Genomic DNA, 19,947 nt, shown 5'->3' with positions numbered 1-19,947 from the left:
ACCACCCCTCCTCCCAGACCGCCGCCCTTTAACAGTCTGGATTTAATAAATTCATATGGGTGTTTAACTTAAAATGTGACCTCTGCCCTCCCCCTCCTTCTTACCACCTGCACAGCAATTTGCTTGGGGGGGTGGGGACAGAAGGCTCTCCTGGCCCTGGAGAAGGGACTGGCGGTGTAGGGTCACACACCCTGCTCCAGCCCCTGGGCACAGCTCTGTGTGCCCTGCTGTGCGGGCCCCTCCTAGGCCTAGGTCACCCAAGACCTGGTGGGTCCCGCTGCCTTCCCAAGCAAATCCCCCGAGCCAGGGGACTTCCTCCACTTGGCAGAGGGGACAGGGGACGCCCACAAGAACAGACCCTGTGCTAAGACCATGCCAGGGCCTTCCAGGCTCCTCTGCCATCCACCGTGCACAGCCAGGCAGACTGGAGGTGTCCATGGGTGCGCTCACCCTCCCTCCACTCCAGCCCTGCCCTGCGCCATTCCTGCTGCCCTCTGCGAGGCTGGGAGGAAAGGGGCTGTGTGCAGCAGGTGACCCTTGAAGGCTGGTGCCATCCACAGCCCCGCCTTGAGCCAGCCTTTCCCAAACCCTTGCTGCCCCCACAGTCACTCAAGTCTTCCATTGCGCAGGCTTCTCCCTTTCTGGGAACCCAGCCCAACTTCCTCCATGACCTGTTTCCCCTTCTGCCTCCCTGTACTCCACACACGTTTAATTCCATTGAACTCGGGGTACCTTAGAAGTACCCAGGTTAGGGCTGGGAGTTTGGCCTAGTGGTTAAAGTGCTTGCCTAGCATGCACAAAGACCCGGGTTCGATTCCTTGGTACCACGTACATACAAAAAAGCCGGAAGTGGTTCTGAGGCTCAAGTGGTAGAGCTCTAGCCTTGAGAAAGTCCAAGGACAGTGCTCAGGCCCTGAGCTCAAGCCCAGGACTGGCAAAAAAAAAAAAAAAAAAGGAAGCAAGAAGTACCCAGGACCCAGGTTAAGGGACAAGAAGCTGGTGGTTTCTTAACTCCTGGACCTGCCGTGTCACCTCTGCGCCAGGCTGTGCTGATCCCGGCTGGACCATGCAGATGCTCGGCTCCTCCCACCTGGGTTCCCTCCATGATGCCCTCTCCACGTCCTCTGTGCGCATGCTCTTGGTAACCCTGCCCATTCCGGGTCATGTTTGGACATCTGTGGTGTGGCCTCCATGGAGCCTGCACTTGGGTACCTGCAGGCAAACTGACATGCAGTCAAAAAGTACTCCCCAGATGGGAAAGCACTACATGTGGTTTGTTCAATCTGTTAAACTTCATGTGATAAGATGTCCCCACACATGTCCCAGGCCTGGAACTATGGCTTTAATCTCTACCTCTCCCCTGTCAATCTGTCCCAGCTTGCTCTCTGTTCCTCTGATATGTGATGGTTGAAGTGGCTGTGGCAGTGTATGCCTGTAAGCCAGTCAGAAGGCTGAGACAGGAGGATCTTGAGTTCCAGGCCTTAGTCTGGGCTACATAGACTAAAACTACAGATAAGCAATGGAGGAGATGCATGTGATACATAGTTCTGATTTCTACCTCAGGACCTTTGCATTTCCTATACCTGAGTGTGATCTCTTCCCCAGATGACCCCTCTCTTCAGGTCAAATGTCACCCCTAACATAGCCTTCCCCAAACAACCTGCACTGCAAACTTGGGATACACCACCTGCTTTACCCATCTCCAGACATGTATTTGTTAAATAATTTCCCTGTTTCACTTGGCATTCTATTTGATGGCCAAAGCTTTTGTCCCTGAGTTCCCTAGTAGAGTCCCCCGCTTGTATGCCGAGTAAGAGGACTGCTGTTTACCTAGACAATAATAAAGGAGTGCAGCTCAGCGGCAGAGGCGTGGCTAGCAACTTAGGCAATGGATATCTAGGGCGTCTAGGCCCTAGACTAGGCCCTAAGTCGACGGCGTCAGTGGCCCTGGACTTCAGTGGTCTTGGCCAGCGCAGGGGGTAGCAGATGCCCAGCCCCTCCAACAGGGCCCAACCTTCCCTTCCCGGCCGGCCCCGCCCCCTCCGTCACGTGACACGCGGGGGTTTTCCCGTTTCCCTGCCGTGATGTCACGGCGGGGTGTGAGCCAATGAGCGCGCGGGCTGGCGGCGCCGGGGAATTCCGCCGCCCCGCCCCCGCCCGTCGCCCGCCCGCCGGCCCGGCGCCCCCCGCAGCCCGGGGCGCCGCGCGTCCAGCCCGGCCCGCGGTTCCCAGTCCCTGCACGGCTCGTGCGACCCGCCATTCCCCCGCGGGCTGTGCCGCCCGGCCGCCCGGCCCGCCCTCGTGTGAGCTTCGCTTTGGGCCGGTCTCCGAGCAGTCGGTCCCCTCCGGTCGGGCCATGCCGAGTCGCCGCGTCGTCAGAACGCCCGCTGCGCCGGAGCTGGGGGCCTTTGGTAAGCGGAGCTGAGGTTCCCCCGAAGAAGTCTTGGGCGGGGCCGGAGGTGCGGGAGTTCCGGGGGTGTCCAGAGGCAAGGCGGGGGTTTCTAGCGGCGCCCAAGGGATTTGGCGCGGGGCGTGTGAGGGCGGCGGGGACACCGTGCGAGAAGGAAGCCGGCGGGCCGTGCGGGCGAAGTGTCCGGCCGAGGTACCGCCGAGACGTCCCGCGGGGGAGTGGGGAGGGGGCGGGGCCTGCCCCTGAGGCCGCGGAGGGGGCGGGGCCCGGTGCCGGTGGGGAGGAGCGAGAGCTGCTCCTGGGGGGGTGGGGCGTGGCCAGGCTCGGAGAGGGAGAAGGGGCGGGACCTGCCCTGGGAAGAGGCGGGGCCTAACGCAGAGAAACTAGCGGGTCGGAGGGGCGGGGCCTGGCCCTGAGAAGAGGCGGGGCCTAACGCAGAGAAACTAGCGGGTCGGAGGGGCGGGGCCTGGCCCTGAGGTACGAGGGGCGTGGCTAACGGGCTAGAGGTGATGATGAATGGAGGGCTCTGAAAAACGGAGGCCGGGGCCTGATGCTGGGAAGGAGCGGGTCTGCCGTGACCAAGTTTTGTTAAGGAGCCCCTCAGGTCCAAGCCTAAAAGGGGGACAGAGCAGATCCGGAGCGAGGAAGGTGGGGACGAATGGCCGAAACAATTAAGTCTGAAATGTATGGTCAGCAGGAGGAACCTGATCCTCCCAGGGGGCGGGGCGAAGGGAAGAAGGAGGTGGGGCCTTGCAGATTCTCTGGTGACCCTCCTTCCCTGAGAACTACCTCCTTCTTGCAGGATCCAGTGGTGACCTCCCCTCGATCTCCCTGGGCATTTCCAGGACCACAGGTGAGCATTCCCTGCCCACCTGTTTGTGGGACATGGGGTTGGGGGAGTCCCTGTGGAGATGGGTTGGGCACATCTCTGGCTGAGGGATTCACCTTGATAGGCTGTGACCTGCTATGCTCTGTTAAGCTAGCCTGGTTATCCCTACTTTCTGGAGGTGAGGAGCTTCAACTACTTATACTCCAAGAGGATAATTTGGTGCCCATGCAACCATGCCTCATCCAACAATGTCTATAAGTTGCTTTCCCATCCCTCAGCTTTCCTGTCTCTACAATGGCCAAAATATCAGTTCTTTCTTTTTGGGGGCGAGGGGAATGGGATTTTCAATACATTGATATAGGCAAACATAGGAGGAAGAAATAGGAGGATGACTGGGAACCTACCTGAAAACCAAACTAAAAAAAAAAGATTGACTGGGGGTGTGGCTTAAGTAGTAAAAACACTTGTCTAGTAAGCATGAAGGCTCTTTCAAACCCAAGCACTATCGAAAAAAATGATTATGGTAATAAGTATTACAGTGAATATAACATTTGCATCAGCTTCATTCATTAATTAAACCATATGCATTGGAATCACCCAAAGGGCTCATTAAGACAGATCAAGAGGCCCTGTATCTAGAGTTTCTGGCTCTGTAGGTTTGCAATGGGCTCTGAGAGCTTGCATTTTGAGGAAGTTCCCAAGAATTACACTCTCTACTCTTAGCTACTCTGTAGGCTGGATCTGAGAATTGAGATTCAAAATCAATCTGTGCAGGCAAATCCACAGAACTGTTATCTGTGGATAGCAATTAGCCAGCAAAATGCTGGACTGAGATATGGCTCAAGTGGTAGAACACCAGCTGTGAGTGAACCAAGCCTAACAAGATTTGGAATGAGGTCAAGTCTTAGTACTGGCACCAAAAGAAGGAAAAATAATACTGATAATGTAGGTCATACATGTTAATCCATGCCTGTAATCCCAGCTACTCAGGAACAAAAGTAAGAATTATAGTCCCAGGCAAGCTGGAATCCTGTCTGAAACAAAAAGTTAACAGAATGTGGTGGGCCTCAAGTCGTAGGTCATTTGCCTAGCAAGTACAAGGCCCTAAGTTCAGTCTTCAGTACTGTCTGCCACCTTACCCCAATTTTTAAAAAATACAGAAACAAAAGGTAATGGCTAAAGCCACACAACTAGCAAGTAAGCAAAGACAAGACTGCACTGCTGCCCCTGATGTAGTTTCCTCTGCTGTCTGGGAGCCTCTTGAGCACCCCTCCCCCCCGCAAAAAAAAAAAAAATCTGTCTTTGAGTCCCTTGTTTTGTCTAGTACAGATGTTTATAAGGACAGTATTCCATCCAGGTGTGGTTGTGCACAGCTGTATGTAGTCCCTTCACTCAGGAGTCTGAAGTCAGAGGATCCAGGCCAGCCTGAACAACATAGATAGCCTTGACCAATAGTTCCTGTCTTTTTTTTTTTTTTTTTTGCCAGTCCTGGGCTTGGGTTCAGGGCCTGAGCTCTATCCTTGGGTTTTCTCAAGGCTTCAGCTCTACCACTTGAGCCAAAGCACCACTTCTGGCTTTCTTCTAAGTATGTGGTACTGAGGAATCAAACCTAGGAGTTTGTGCATGCTAGGCAAGCACTCACTCTACCACTAGGCCAAACTCCCAGACCCCCCCTCCTTTTTTTGCCAGTCGTGGGGATAGAACTCATGGTCTGAGCACTGTCCTTGGGTTTTCTCAAGGCTAGAATCTACCACGTGAGCCACAGCACCATTTCTGGCTTTTTGCTATGTATGTGGTACTGAGGAATTGAACCTGGGTCTTCATGCATGCTAAGCAAGCACTCTACCACTAGGCCAAACTCTCAGCCAATAGTTCCTGTCTTTAAAAAAAAAAAAAAAAGTTTTTCCAAGTTCAAGTGATCTGATGTCCCTGACAGCACCCTCCAGGCATTCTCCCCCTGCCTCAGTATCTCCTCTGCCAGATGAGAACCTTGGTACCCACTCACTTCCCAGATCCAGATAAAAGGGGTGTAAGGAAAGCTGCCTTCCAGGGGGCAAAGTTCTGGCTGTTTGAAGCCACTCCCCAAGGCAGGAGAAGAACAGATCCGGCCAAGTTCAGCAGGCAGGTCCTTCCAGATCAGGTGCCAGCCAGTGGCCTTCAAAGCTAGCCTGGGTGGGGCATACACCCAGGCTGCCTGCTGTGCTGTGTGACTCCAGTACCTGCTGGCTCCCTCTGGGCTCGAGGTCCTGACTATGGAATGATGGGAGGTTGGTTTTGATTTCCTACAGCCCCTTTCAGGGCTGGGGCTTCCTCACCCCCTCCAATATTGCTCTGACGCTCTGCCTTCCTGGAAACAAGAGCGAATCCAGGATGTGAAAACAGATTGGGGTGCAGTGCACGCAGCCTTGTGGATGTAAGGGAGTTTGGCCCAGAAGGGGAAAGGGCCCTGGAAGGCACCCCAGTGAGTGGCCCAAAGGTTTCCCCAGGATGGAGGAAGGGGGAAGGGTTACGGATCAGACAGAGAGGGGAACTTCCTTGGAAGAAGACCGGTGATGGCCACTCTGAATTCATCTCTCTTTCTTTCTCTCCCCCCCCCCTTCCTTCCACAGATGAATTGGGTGAGTATCTAGACGGAGGTGGCTGGGAAGCTAACAGGACGCTGCTAGAGGGGAGTCCAGGGCTTCTTGGGTTGGTGAGGGTGAGGTCATAGTAGGATCTTCAGGGCTTGTCCATTCAGTGGGCATCAGGCTATCAGGGTCACTGGGACAGTGGGTCACCCTGCCACCATTGGTAGAGGTCACTGAGCTCACTGAGTGCCAGGCACTGTTTTTAGAATACTAGGAATCCAGCCCTCCAGGTGCAGGAGGCCTCAGGACTGTGAACACTGAAAGGCCAAGGAATGAGTGAACAGGGTAAAGTTACCCCAGAGAGGCTGAATAAAGGAGGCCTGCTCTTTGCATTCAAGACCATCAGGACAAAAGAAATGCCTTCAAAGCAAAGTAGGCTGAGGGTGGGGCAGGGCTGTGATCTGATTGTAGCTACAGGGGACTAACAGAAACAGAGATAGGAGAAGCAAGGTTCAAGGCCAGCCCAGATCACAGACCTTGTCACAAAAACAAGCCAGCCGTGATGTTTCCAGTCCTGGAATCCCAGCTAAGTGGGAGGTGGAGGTAGGCTACTGAAAGAAGAAAAAGAGAAAAGCAAAAACCACACACCACACTCCGTCTGAAGAGCCAAGTTAATAAGCACTTGCCTAGCTAGCAAGGGGCTCTACACTGAAATCTCAAGTCTTACAAGAGCAACAACAACGAAACAACACCCCAAACCAGAAATGATGACATCCTAGACGGAACCGAATGAAAGGATCATGCAGCAATGAAGTCAGCCTTTGCAGAGGGGCCCCCAGTACCCCATAGGGGTTCAGGCCAAGCAGAGCAGCCACCCTCACAGCCTTAGGGTCAGGGCCCTTCCTGCGTCCAGGTGGGGCTGGCCTGGTGGATTCGGGAGCCTTAGGGCGGGAAGGGCAGCGATGAAGGGGGTGGGGGAGGAGAGGAATGGGGGGGCGGAGACCCCGGGTGTCAGTCTATGGGGAGGGGGGTGGGGGGCTGCGGCCCGCCCTCAGGAAGCACAGCAGGCTGGCGAGGCCCGGGTTTCAGCCCGCTGTCCCCGCCGCCCCGCAGAGATCATCGACGAGTACATCAAGGAGAACGGCTTCGGCCTGGAGGGGGCCCAGCTGGTGCCCCGCGGGGCGGCGGCGCTGAGCACCGTGACCGTGAGCCCCGCCGCACCGCCCAGCCCGGCCACGCCGCCGCCCTGGGGCTGCGCCCACAGCCGTCTGGTCCCGCCCGCGCCGGGGCCCGGCCCGCGGCCGCACCTGGTCATCACCGAGCAGCCGAAGCAGCGCGGGATGCGCTTCCGCTACGAGTGCGAGGGCCGCTCGGCCGGCAGCATCCTGGGCGAGAGCAGCACGGAGGCCAGCAAGACGCTGCCCGCCATCGAGGTGGGCGGGGCGGGGTGGAGGGTGGGCGGGGCCGGGGGCCGGACTACGGGTGATGATAGGTGAGAGTGTGGGTGGAGGCGGGACTTGGGGGCGGTGGGCGGGCCTTAGATGTGGTGGGCGTGGCTTGAGGTGGGCGGGGTTTTGAGCCAGGACTTCACTGTACCTGGCTTTCTCATTCTTGCTGTCCTTGAGCCAGGACATGTAGTACCACCTATGGCCAAACCCAAAAAGTAGTAAAGGGCTGGGCGTGGTGGTGCAACTGTAATCTTAGCAATATAGGAGGAGGAGGAGGAGGAGGAGGCCGAAGGACTAGAGTTCAAGGCCAACCTGGGCTACTAAGCAAGTTCAAGGCTAGCCTGAGGTACAAGGTGAACCTGAGCTGCATAAGTTCATTGTTGCCCAGTCTCAAACACACACACACACACACACACACACACACACACACACACACACACACAAATGGCACAAAAGTTCATTCCAAGGAAGGGCCTCCTTCCTGGTCTTCGTGAAATTATACTTGCTAGTAAAGACGGTATCAGCTGGGCACAGTGACTCACGCCTGTCATCCTAGCTACTCAGGAGGCTGAGATTTGAGGAGCAAGGTTCAAAGCCAGCTCAGGCAAAAAAAAAACCTGAGACTCTTACCTCCAATTAACCTCTAGAAAATGGGAAGTGGGGCTTGGCTCAAGGGTAGGATGGTATCCTTGAGCTGAAGAGCTCAGGGACAACACCTAGGCCCAGGGGTAGGGACATAGCCTTGAGCAGAAGAGCTCAGGGACAGCACCCAGGCCGAGTTCAAGCTCCACGATCCACACACCACACACACACACACACACACACACACAGACTATATCAGTTCCACCTGGTCCATAGGCCAGGCCTAAAGATCAGAGCCTGGATTCAAATCCAACTTCTGTTATTTAACAGCTGTGCTGGCATATGTACGTGCTAGTATTAGGGGTTGAACACAGAACTTGGCTTTCACTTGGCTTTTCCTCTACCACTTGAGCCACAGGTTCATTTCCAGCTTTTTGGCGGTTAACTGATAAGAGATTCACAGCTTCTTTCCCCAGGCTGGTTTTGAACCCTGATTCTGAGTCTCCTGAGTAGTTAGGATTATACATATGAACCACCAAGCATCCGGCTTCCAACCAAAATAAAATAAAATAAAAGCTTGAATTCAGGGCCTGAGCACTGTCCCTGAGTTTTTCTTCTCAAGGCTAGCACTCAAATACTCAAATACAGCACCACTTCCAATTTTCTAGTAATTAACTGAAGAGTCTCAGGGACTTCCTGCCCAGGCTGGCTTTGAACTGTGATCCTCAAATTTCAGCCTCCAAAGCAATTAGAACTTTGATTTTTTTTCCCCTCTAACAGTGGGACTTGAACTCTGGGTCTGGGTGTTGTCCCTGAGCTTCTTTTGCTCTAGGCTAGCATTTTACTGCTTGAGCCACAGCGCCGCTATTGTTTTTTTTATGTATGTGATACTGAGGATTCTATTCTAAGGGCTTCATGCATGCTAAACAAGCATTCTACTATTAAAGCCACATTCCCAACCCAAATCTGACCATTTTTAACAGCACACTTAGAAGTTTTGGATGACACTGGTTGGTTGTGTGGGAAATGACAGATCCCCCCCAGGCTCCTTATCACCCAACATCAATCAACCTCCATACCCTCTCCAGCCTCTAGAGGGAAGCACTGCACCACTGAATTATTTAGTTCAGCGCTGCCCAGGCTGGCCTTGAATGCTTAAGCTGACCATCTGGAAATCTAGAATAATATATTGCTGAATAGTTTTAAGTTGTAGGCTTCACGTTTTCCAAACTTCTTATTGAGAAAAAGATTGTATGTATGTAGGTATGTATTTTATTTTATTTTACTTTATTATTATTTTTTACAGTCCTGGGGCTTGAACTCAGGGCATGAGCACTATCTTTGTGTTTTCTCAAGGCTAGAGCTCTACCACTTGACTCACAGCACCATGTCTGGCTTTTGAATGTGTGTGTGTGTGGTACAGAGGAATCAAACCCAGGTCTTTGTGCATGCTAAGCAAGCACTCTACTAAGAGGCCAAACTCCTGGCCCTGTATATATGTATTTTTAGCAGTGCTGGGGATAGAACCCAGGGCCTCTTGCTACGGTCAGTCGTCACAAATTTCTTTTCCCTTCTCCTTCATATGGTATGTACCAGTACTGGCACTTAAACTCATAAACTGGCACTTAAACTCACTGTCGCTTGACTTTTTTCTTTTTTTTGCCAGTCATGGGGCTTGAACTCTGGACCTGGGCTCTGTCCCTGAGCTCTTCAGCTCAAGGATTTCGCCCCACTTCCCGTTATCTAGTGAGATAAGAGTCTCAGGTACTTTGGTGCCTGGGCTGTTTTTAAAACTTGATCCTCAGATTTCAACCTCCTGAGTAGCTGGGATTATAGGCATAAGCCATCGCTCCTAGCTATGCTTGACTTTTTTCTACTCAAGGCTAGCAATCTACCACAGAAGCCACATACTTCTACTTCCAGGGTAATTTGTTATATTTGGTTACATTTTTGTTGTTGTTATTGTCAGTCATGGGGCTTGAACTTTGGCTCTCAGTGCTGTCCCTGAGCTCTTCAGCTCAAGGCTAGCATTCTACTTTGAGCCACAGAAACACTTTTCTGGTGGTTAATTGGAGATAAAGAGTCTCATGGACTTTGATGTCCCAGCTGGCTTTGAATCACGATTCTCTTGAGTAGCTAGGATTACAGGTGTGAGCCAACAGCACTTTTCTTTTTTTTTTTTGCCAGTCCTGGGTTTGGGCTCAAGGGACCACCACTGTCCTTGGGTTTTTCTCAAGGCTAGAGCTCTACCACTTGAGCCTCAGCACCACTTCCGGCTTTTTTTCTATGTTTGTGGTACCAAAGAAATGAACCCAGTCTTTGTGCACGCTAGGCAAGCCCTCTACCGCTAGGCCAAACTCCCAGTCCCTTCTTTCTTTTTTCTTTTTTTTTTTTGCCAGTCCTGGGGCTTGAACTCAAGGCCTGAGCACTGTCCCTGGACACTTTTTGCTAAAAACCAGCGCTCTGCCACTTGAGCTACAGCGCCACTTCCTGCCTTTTCTGTGTATGTGGTACCAAGGAATCGGACCCAGGTCTTTGTTCTTGCTAGGCAAGCACTATACCACTAGGCTACTCTCTTGGCCTAGGGTTTTTTATTTTTTCTGACAGGATCTCACTGTACAGTACAGACTGGTCTTGAACTCTCCATTCTCCTGGCTTAGCCATCTGAGTGCTCAGATTCTAAGCATATACAACCATACCTGGCTAGGAGATACCTTTCCATCACCTGAATGGAGAAGGTCTGGGTGCTACGAGGCAGTCCCTGAGTGTGTGGTGGAGTTAGAGGGTCTGTGATAGGTTACCCCTGCCCAAATGTTTATCTTGGCGCAGCTCCGGGACTGTGGCGGGCTGCGGGAGGTGGAAGTGACCGCGTGCCTGGTATGGAAAGATTGGCCACATCGGGTTCACCCACACAGCCTTGTGGGAAAGGACTGTACAGACGGCGTGTGCAGGGTGCGACTAAGACCTCAAGTCAGTCCCCGACACAGGTATTTGACCTCAACCTCTGACCCCGACCTTTCACCCTCCTCTAGTCATGGAGACTGTTTTTGGTTTTGTTTTGTGGCCGGTCCTGGGGCTTGAACTCAGGGCCTGAGCACTGACCTGGGGCTTTCTCAAGCTAGAGCTCTACCGCCACTTGAGCCACAGCACCACTTCTGGCTTTTTCTATCTAGGTGGTACTGAGGAATTGAACCTGGGTCTTCGTATACCCATTGTGTTTCTGTGGGGAGACTGAGGCATGGAGAGAAGCTAGGTACAGATGATTCACATCAGAACTGGGCTTTGACTCCAGACCAGACTTTTTTGTTTAGTCCTGAGGCTTGAACTCAGGGCCTGGGCCCTGTCCTTGGGCTTTCTCAAAGCTAGCACTCTATCACTTGAGCCATGGCCACTTTGTGATTCTTCTGATTAGTTTATTGGAGATAAGAGTCTCACAGACTTTTCTGCCCAGGCTGGCTTTAAACCATGATCCTCAGATCTCAGTCTCCTGGGTACTTAGGATTACAGGCGTGAGCCACCAGCACATGGCTTAAATCTTTCCTTTTTACTCAAGATAAATTCATAAAGGGCAAAGTGAGCTAAAGACCAGGTCTTGTCCTGCCCTGGTGGCTCACGCTGTAAACCTAACTACTCACAGAGTTGAGATTTGAGGATCACAGTTTGAAGCCAACCCGGACAGGAAGGTCTGTGGGATTCTTCTCTCCACTGAACTATCAAAAAGCCAGAAATGGCGCTGTGGCTCAAAATGGTAGAGTACTAGCCTTCAGATACAACCCACCCTGAGTTCAAGCCCCAGGACACATATACACACACACACACACACACACACACACACACACACACACGGAGGAGGAGGAGGCTGGATCTGAGGATTGCAGTTCAAAGCCATCCCAGACACTAAAGACCGTGAGACTCTTAGCTCCAGTTAATAGCTAGAAAACAGGAATTAGAGCTGTGGCTCAGGGGTAAGATGGTAGCTTTGAGCTAAGTGCTCAGGCACAATGCCCAGGCCCAGGACTAGGACGGTAACCTTCAGCTGAAGAGCGCAGGGCCAGTGCCCAGGCCCAGAGTTCAAGCCCCAGGACCCACCAAAAAAAAAAAAAAAAGTTTATGCTTGGGTCCAGGAGAGTTGCCTAGTGGTAGAATGCCTGCCTAGTGGCTCAAAGTGGTAGAGTGCTCCCCTTGAGCAAAAAGAAGCTCAAGGGCAGTGCCAAGGCCTGGAGTTCAAGCCCCAGGACTGGCAAAAAGAAAAAAGGATGATAAAAAAAATGCCTGCCTAGCATGCATGAAGTCCTGGGTTCCATCCCTTGTTACCACATACACACAAAAAAGCCAGAAGTGGTGCTGTGGCTCAAGTGGCAGAGTGCTAGCCTGAGCGATGTGCTCAAGGACAGTGCCCAGGCTCTTAGTTTAAACCCTAGGACTGGCAGAAAAGAAAGAAAGAAGAGAAAAGAAAAGAAAGCCTATGTTTTGGGCTGGTGCTAGTGGCTCATGCCTGTCATCCTCCTGGCTACTCAGGCTGAGATAAGAAGATTGGCATTTGAAGCCAGCCCAGGAAGTAAAGTCCATGAGACGTTTATCTCCAGTTAACCACCAGAAAGCCAGAAGTGGCAATATGCCTCAAAGTGGTAGAGTGTGGGGCCGGGAGTTTGGCCTAGTGGTAGAGTGCTTGCCTAGCATGCATGAAGACCAGGGTTCGATTCCTCGGTACCACACACATAGGAAAAAAGCCGGAAGTGATGCTGTGGTTCAAGTGGTAGAGCTCTAGCCTTGAGAAAGCCCAAGGACAGTGCTCAGGCCCTGAGCTCAAGCCCAGGACTAGCAAAAAATAAAAGCGATAGAGTGCTAGCCTTTAACAAAAGAGCTCAGGGACAGTGTCTAGACCTTGAGTTCAAGCCCCACAACTGACAAAAGAAAAAAAAAAAAAGATTTCCGGTGAAGACTTTCATGGGCCCTTTGCTGGGAGCCTGGGGTGTCTGAGCCATCTTGCTGGTACTGCTGTCCCCACTCAGCTTTAATAACCTGGGCATCCAGTGCGTCAGGAAGAAGGAGATTGAAGCCGCCATTGAGCGCAAGATTCAGCTGGGCATCGACCCCTACAATGGTGAGCACTTTGCCAGTGTGATTCGTCCACTTCCCACATCTCTGGTTGCCCCACCGTCCCCTCTCCTTCCCCCCCTCCCTCAGCTGTCCTGTCTCCCCAACAGCTGGCTCCCTGAAGAACCATCAGGAGGTGGACATGAATGTCGTGAGGATCTGTTTTCAGGCGTCCTACCGGGACCAGCAAGGACAGATGCGCCGCCTGGACCCTGTGCTCTCTGAGCCTGTCTATGACAAGAGTGAGTGTGTGCATTGTGAGTGTGTGTGTGTGTGGGGGGGGGGTCAGGGTTCATTAAGATCCTCCTGGGCTTCTCACTTACAAACAGGAAGTCATTTACTTTTTGTGCCAGTCCATGGGCTTGAACTCAGGGCCTGGGTGCTGTCTCTGGGCTTTTCTTACTCAAGGCTGGTGCTGTGACTAGAGCCACAGTTCTACTTTTGGCTTTTTGGTAGTTCACTGGAGATAAAAGTCTCACAGATTTTTCTGCTGGTGCCTCCTGTTAGGAGATATTTTTTTTTTTTGCAAGCATCTTTTCTTACCACCAAGCTCTAGTTCCAACCTCTCACTCACCCTTTTTGCCCTGAGTCTCAAAGCTCTCTCTCATTGACCCAATTTGGGTCATTTGCATCTCCCTGACCAATCAACATTGACAGCAGGGTGGTGATGTTCTGATCATCTCTGAGTTAGAGAATGGTTTCAGTCCTGCCCACTACCCATGATTGATGTGAGTGTTGGCCCCTTAAAAGAAAAGCGGAGGTGGGGGGGACGTGGGAGTTTGGCCTAGTGGTAAGAGTGCTTTCCTAGCATGCACAAAGACCCAGGTTCGATTCCTTGGTTACCACATATATAGAAAAAGCTGGAAGTGGTGCTATGGCTCAAGTGGTAGAGCTCTAGCCTTGAGAAAGCCCAAGGACAGTGCTCAGGCCCTGAGTTCAAGCCCCAGGACTGACAAAAAAAAAAAAAGAAAAGCAAAATGGGGACTGTTCACAGAAGAGTGGTCAGGGCTAGTAAAACAAGGGTCTACTAGTGTTTAGTCAGACCTCCCACTGCGGGCCTCCTCTGACCCCTGGTCCCACCACCTCTTCCCAAGTCTGTGGCTTATCTTTTGGACTCACAGCAGACCTGAATAGGGAGGCCTTGCTGGGTCCAGGCTAGGTCTTTCTCCATCTCCCCTAAGTTTATAGCCCGCCGGGCAAAGTTTCATGACTGAATTCTTGTTTTCCTTCCTAGAGTCTACAAACACGTCAGAGCTGCGAATCTGTAGGATTAACAAGGAGAGTGGGCCGTGCACGGGTGGGGAGGAGCTCTACCTGCTATGTGACAAGGTGCAGAAAGGTGAGGGGTGCTACCAGCTGGCAGGGCGCAGGAGAACCCAGAACCCTGACTTTGGTCAGACAGACACAGCAGACTGGGTCACACACATGCCTGTATCTGCACGAAGGTGATAGGGAATGTGCATGCATTTCTCCTTCTATGCTCTTTCATGCCAGAGGTGCAAGTGCACAGATGTTGATGAGGGGATGGGGTGCAGCTTTCGCCTTTGGTTCTGTCCTCATTACTGGAAAAAATAAAAAAATAAGCTTGGCGTTGGTGGCTCATGCCTATAATCCTAGCCACTCAGGAGATCTGAGGATCAGGGTTTGAAGCCAGCCTGGGCAGGAAATTTTATGAGATTCTTTATCTCCAATTAGCCACCGAAAAGCCAGAAGTGAAGCTGTGGCTCAAGTGGTAGAGCACCAGCTTAAAAAATCTCAGGGACAGTGCCTATGCCCTTAGTTCAAGTCCCAGGACAGGACACAAAATAATTCAAAAGAAAAAAGATTCTGAGCCGGGTACTAGTGGCTCACGCCTATAACCCTAGCTGCTCAGGAGGCTGAGATTTGAGGATCTCAGTTCAAAGTCAGCCTGGGCATGAAAGACTGTGAGAAAACAGCATATGGCACTGTGGCTCAAAGTGGTAGAGCGCTAGCCTTGAGCTGAAGATCTCAGGGCCCCAAGCCCAGAGTTGAAGCCCCATGATCGAGGTGGGAAAAAACAACATTCTGACAGTAGGGGAGTACAAAGGGCAGGGGACAAATGTCTTCAGCTCATGTGCCTCTGCCTACATGGCCTCACGTAGGTTTCAAAATCAAAATGGAAAAACAACTCTCTTCTAAACAAATAGGAAAACCTCCAGCCAGGCGCCTGCCACTTCCAGTTTGCTGGTGGTTAATGGGAGATAAGAGTCTCCCAGCCTGCTTAGGCTGGTTTTGAACCATGCTCCTCAGATCTGTCTCCCAAGAATTTAGGATGACAGGCGTGAGCCCCCAGCTCCTGGCCAGAGTGTAGTTTTATCCTCAGAAACAGTGGTGCCCAGGGAGTGGGGTTCAGTCCAGCCGCAGCCCTCCCTCAGCTGTCACACTCTGTCCTCCCATAGAGGACATCTCTGTGGTGTTCAGCACGCCATCCTGGGAAGGCCGAGCCGACTTCTCGCAGGCCGACGTGCACCGGCAGATCGCCATTGTGTTCAAGACTCCCCCCTATGAGGACCTGGAGATCTCAGAGCCAGTCACCGTCAATGTCTTCCTACAGCGGCTCACGGATGGCGTCTGCAGCGAGCCCCTGCCCTTCACCTACCTGCCCCGGGATCACGGTAACCATGACAACCAGGGCAGCCCACCAGCCCTGGACCAGGGCTTCAGGCTTACTGACGAAATTCAACTCGAGTCATCTGGTCCTGGGTTCAAATCAGGGAGGCTACTGGTGGAGGGGATCGCTAGGCTGAAGATAAGAGTATGACTAAGTCAGAGAGTTGAAGGAGAGTGCTTTAAGTAGCTTGCAAAAGCAAGTGCAGGGCCGGGAGTTTGGCCTAGTGGTAGAGTGCTTGCCTAGTATGCAGGAAGACCCGGGTTCAATTCCTCAGTACCACATACATAGAAAAAAGCTGGAAGTGGTGCTGAGGCTCAAGTAGTAGAGTGCTAGCCTTTTGTCTATGTATGTGGTACCAAGGAATCGAACCTGGGTCTTTGTGCATGCTAGGCAAGCACTCTACCACTAGGCTAAACTCCCAGCTCATGATTTACATTTTTGTACCCTTCGGTTTCTTCCAAACAGACAGCTATGGCGTGGACAAGAAGCGGAAACGGGGGATGCCAGATGTCCTCGGGGAGCTGAGTAGTTCTGGTCTGTCCCCTCCACCCCTTTCCACACTCAGGTCCCTGGGAGTGTGTGTGGAGACCCCCCCCCACTTAATCCCAGCCTGGGGAGGGAGCGCTCTGGAAGTTAAGGGATCATCTTCTCTGCCTCCCTCAGACCCCCATGGGATTGAGAGCAAACGGAGGAAGAAGAAACCAGCCTTCCTGGACCACTTCCTGCCTGGCCATAGCTCAGGTAGGTCCCAATTCCTGGAAGTCTCAATCTCCTGCCATGGGCTGAGACTAAGTGACAGCCCTGCTTTGTTGGCCTCTTCCCGAGGTGGAAGGTTTGCCCAAAGATGAGCACAGTACTTGAAACGCCAGCCTTGGGGAGTAGAAAGGTCATGTCTGTGATCTCTGCTGGGCTGTCCACTGTAGTGTGACCTTTGTCAACTTGGTCCTCTGAGCACGAGGGACACTTCGGAGGAAATCCCTGTATATCTGTGTCCTGGACTTTTGTTTTTATATATATTTTTGGGGGGGGTCCTGGGGCTTGAACTCTGGACCTGGGCGCTGTCCCTGAGCTCTTCAGATCAAGGCTATTGCCCTACCCCTAGATCTACAGCCCTACTTCCCATTTTCTAGTGATTAATTGGAGATAAGAGTCTCACAGTCTTTAGTGCCTGGGTTGGCTTTGAACTGCAATCATCAGATCTCAGCCTTCTGAGTAGCTAGGATTACAGGCATGAGCCATGGAGGTCCTGTGCTTTTATAGTTGAATGTAGTTAATGTCCATACCACCCCATAGGGACCTCCCTGATCTTATTTTACTTGATTTCAGGAACTAAGCAGGGCTACACCTGGCTAGTAAATGAATGGGAGACTACTCCGAAATACTGGGTGCTAGCCCAGTGCCGGTGGCTCTCACCTGTAATCCTAGCTACTCAGGAGGCTGACATCTGAAGTTCAAAGCCAACCTGGGCACAAAAGTCTGGGAGACTCTTATTTCCAATTAACCATCAGAAAACTGGAAGTAGCACTATGGTTCAAGTGGTAGAGCACTAGCCTTGAGCTGAAGAGCTCAGGGACAGCACCCAGGCCTGGATTTCAAGCCTCACAACTGACAAAAACAAACAAAAGAAACAAAACTACTGGATGTTATACAACTTGAGCCATACTTCAGATTTTTCTTTTTTACTTTCTTTCTCTTACATACTGGGGCATTGAACTCAAGTCCTTGAGCTTGGCAGGCAGGCATGGATAATTTTTGTTTTTGTGTCAGGACTGAACTAACTTTGCTTGAGCTAACCTAGAACTCATGACCCTCCTTGCCTCTACTTCACTGAGTACACGTACCACTGTGTCGGGGTCCCTCATCCCCAGTCCCTCCTGAGGAGGGATGGGAAAAACACACCCCAACCAGTCCAAGCCGCGAGAGGAGAGGGCCCGCTGTCCTCCCGCACTCAGCCTTGCTTCTCCGGAGCACGAACAGAAACGCCACGCAGCCTCATCAAGGCAGGAATCTCCCTCTCTCTAAAACTCCCCTCTTTATATTGGGTGCGGGAGCCTATCAACACAACAGGTGGGCAGGATAAAGAGGTCCATTTGTTTACCCCTACTACAGGTCTCAGCAGAAAGTTATTAGAATGGCATTACTCGGCCCCCAACACCACTGTACTTGGCTTAAATTTTTTATTTTTATTTATTTTTTTGCTTGCTAGAGTGCAGGGCCTAGGTAGGCACTGTCCCCATAGTGTTTTTGTTCAAGGCTAGTGCTCTACCACTTGAGCAACAGCTCTACCTTTTTTTTTGGGGGGGGAGGGTAGGTTAATCAGAGATAAGATCCTTATGAATTTTCTTTTTTTTTTTTTTCTTGCCAGTCCTGGGCTTGAGCTCAGGGCCCGAGCACTGTCCTTGGACTTTCTCAAGGCTAGAGCTCTACCACTTGAGCCTCAGCACCACTTCCAGCTTTTTTCTATGTATGTGGTACCGAGGAATCGAACCCAGGTCTTTGTGCATGCTAGGCAAGCACTCTACCACTAGGCCAAACTCCCGGCCTCTCCTTATGAATTTTCTTGCCCTGGCTGACTCCAAACTGCAATCCTCAGATCTCAGCCTCCTAAATAGCTGGGATTATATGCCCAAGCCATTGATGCAGGGTTTCAAATACTCACCCCCCACCCTGCCTCTTTGTATTCAAAGTTAGTGGTCTACCACTCTGCCACTTCTGGCTTTTTCTGTTAACTGAAGTCTCATGGACTTTCTGGCCTGGGCTGGATGTGAACTGCGATCCTCAGATCTCATTTTCCTGATAGGCAGGATTACAACCGTGGGCCACCAGTGCCAGCCTCCAACCACATTTCTTTTCTTTTTTTGCCAGTCCTGGGGCTTGAACTCAGGGCCTGGGCACTGTCTTTGAGCTTTCTTAAGGCTAGAGCTCTTCCACTTGAGCCACAGACCACTTCCAGCTTTTTCTGTTTATGTGGTTACCAGGGAATTGAACCAAGGGCTTCATGCATGCTAGGCAATTGATCTACCAGTAGGCCATGCTCCAGCCCCTCCAACAACATTTTTAAATAAATGAAATCGTCCCCTCTATGTAACTAATATAAGCCATCAAAAAGTGTCTTTTTTGCCGGTTCCTGGTGGCTCATACCTGTAATCCCAAGCTACTTAGGAGTCTTGAGATCTCGAAGTCTGAAGCTAAAAAACAGATAGGGGCAGAAAAGTTGTTTTTTTTTTTTTGTCGGTCATGGGGCTTGAACTCTGGACCTGGGTATTGTCCCTAAGCAGTTCAGCTCAAGGCTACGGCCCTACCCCTGAGCCACAGCACCAGTCCTGGTTTTCTAGTGGTTAATTGGAGATAAGAATCTGATGGTCCTGTCCTCATGGTCTTTAGTGCCAGGCCTGGCTTCAGAAAAGTCTTTTGAGTTCAGGCCCCAGTACACGCGCACACACGCGCGTGTGCGCGCGCACACACACGCACACACTTCAATCCTGGTTCCACATCAGGACAGCTGGGGATGATTATTTTCTCCACTGTCTCCTTGCACTTACCGAATGGGGAGGGTGACAGGACAGTCCCTTCTCTTCAGCTGGAACTGAGGGAGATCACTGGATGAGTTAGTGCCTGGCTGGAAGTTGCACCAACCACCATGGCGAGCTCTCTCCCTTCCTCCCTGCAGGCCTGTTCCTCCCTCCATCCGCCCTGCAGCCTGACAGCGACTTCTTCACCAGCGCTGTGTCCTTGCCGGGCCTGGAACCCCCCGGGGGTCCTGACCTTCTGGAAGACTTCACCTATGACCCCACAGCCCCCACGCTCTTCACCATGCTGGACCTGCTGCCCCCGGCGCCGCCCCTGGCCAGCGCCGTGTCGAGCACCACGCTTGCCGGGCCCACGGTGGCCGAGTCCCCAGACCCCGAGCCACTGACCCTGGACTCGTACTCCGCCCCGGGCCTCGGGGACGGAGGCACCGCCAGCCTTGTGGGCAGCAACATGTTTCCCAACCAGTACCGCGAGGCGGCCTTCGGGGGCGGCCTCCTGTCCCCGGGGCCCGAGGCCACGTAGCCCCGGCGGCGCCGGGAGAGCTGGGGAGTCGGACCCGGGCCCAGCTCGGGTCAGTCTTCCGGACGGACATCTGCAGCGCTGGCAACAGCCTCGGGAACACGGGCTCCCCTCGGGCCCCCATTTCACATTAGAGAAATCGAGTTGGGGGAGAGGATGGGGGAGGCATGGCTCCTCCGGCGACCCCCACACACGTGGCCACCTTGCGGGGTGGGGGGGGCGGATTGTGAGACTGCTCCTAGGGGAGGAGAGGGAAAATCCTCGGCACCCCTGTAGGTGAGAGGAGGTTGTTTGGGGAGAGCCTTCCCAATAAAGAGGAGTATTTGAACCCT

General features: G+C 52.4%; 1 protein-coding gene across 1 annotated transcript; it reads left to right on the top strand.

Annotated features, from left to right (window-relative positions):
• The first annotated feature begins 2,276 nt into the window (after nucleotides 1-2,276).
• Nucleotides 2,277-19,935, top strand: Relb (RELB proto-oncogene, NF-kB subunit). Its single transcript, XM_090322004.1, has 12 exons — nucleotides 2,277-2,411; nucleotides 3,213-3,263; nucleotides 5,849-5,857; nucleotides 6,920-7,239; nucleotides 10,666-10,823; nucleotides 12,849-12,940; nucleotides 13,044-13,175; nucleotides 14,168-14,272; nucleotides 15,354-15,569; nucleotides 16,031-16,099; nucleotides 16,229-16,306; nucleotides 19,236-19,935. The coding sequence occupies exons 1-12, from the start codon at nucleotides 2,357-2,359 to the stop codon at nucleotides 19,616-19,618; spliced, it is 1,668 nt and encodes a 555-aa protein (XP_090178130.1). The 5' UTR covers nucleotides 2,277-2,356; the 3' UTR covers nucleotides 19,619-19,935.
• The last annotated feature ends 12 nt before the right edge of the window (nucleotides 19,936-19,947 follow it).

This window comes from Megascapheus bottae, chromosome 31 (assembly GCF_031878675.1).
Source record: "Megascapheus bottae isolate mThoBot1 chromosome 31, mThoBot2.hap1, whole genome shotgun sequence".
NCBI classification, from domain to species: Eukaryota; Metazoa; Chordata; class Mammalia; order Rodentia; family Geomyidae; genus Megascapheus; species Megascapheus bottae.
This window is presented reverse-complemented; position numbering and strand designations above follow the sequence as displayed.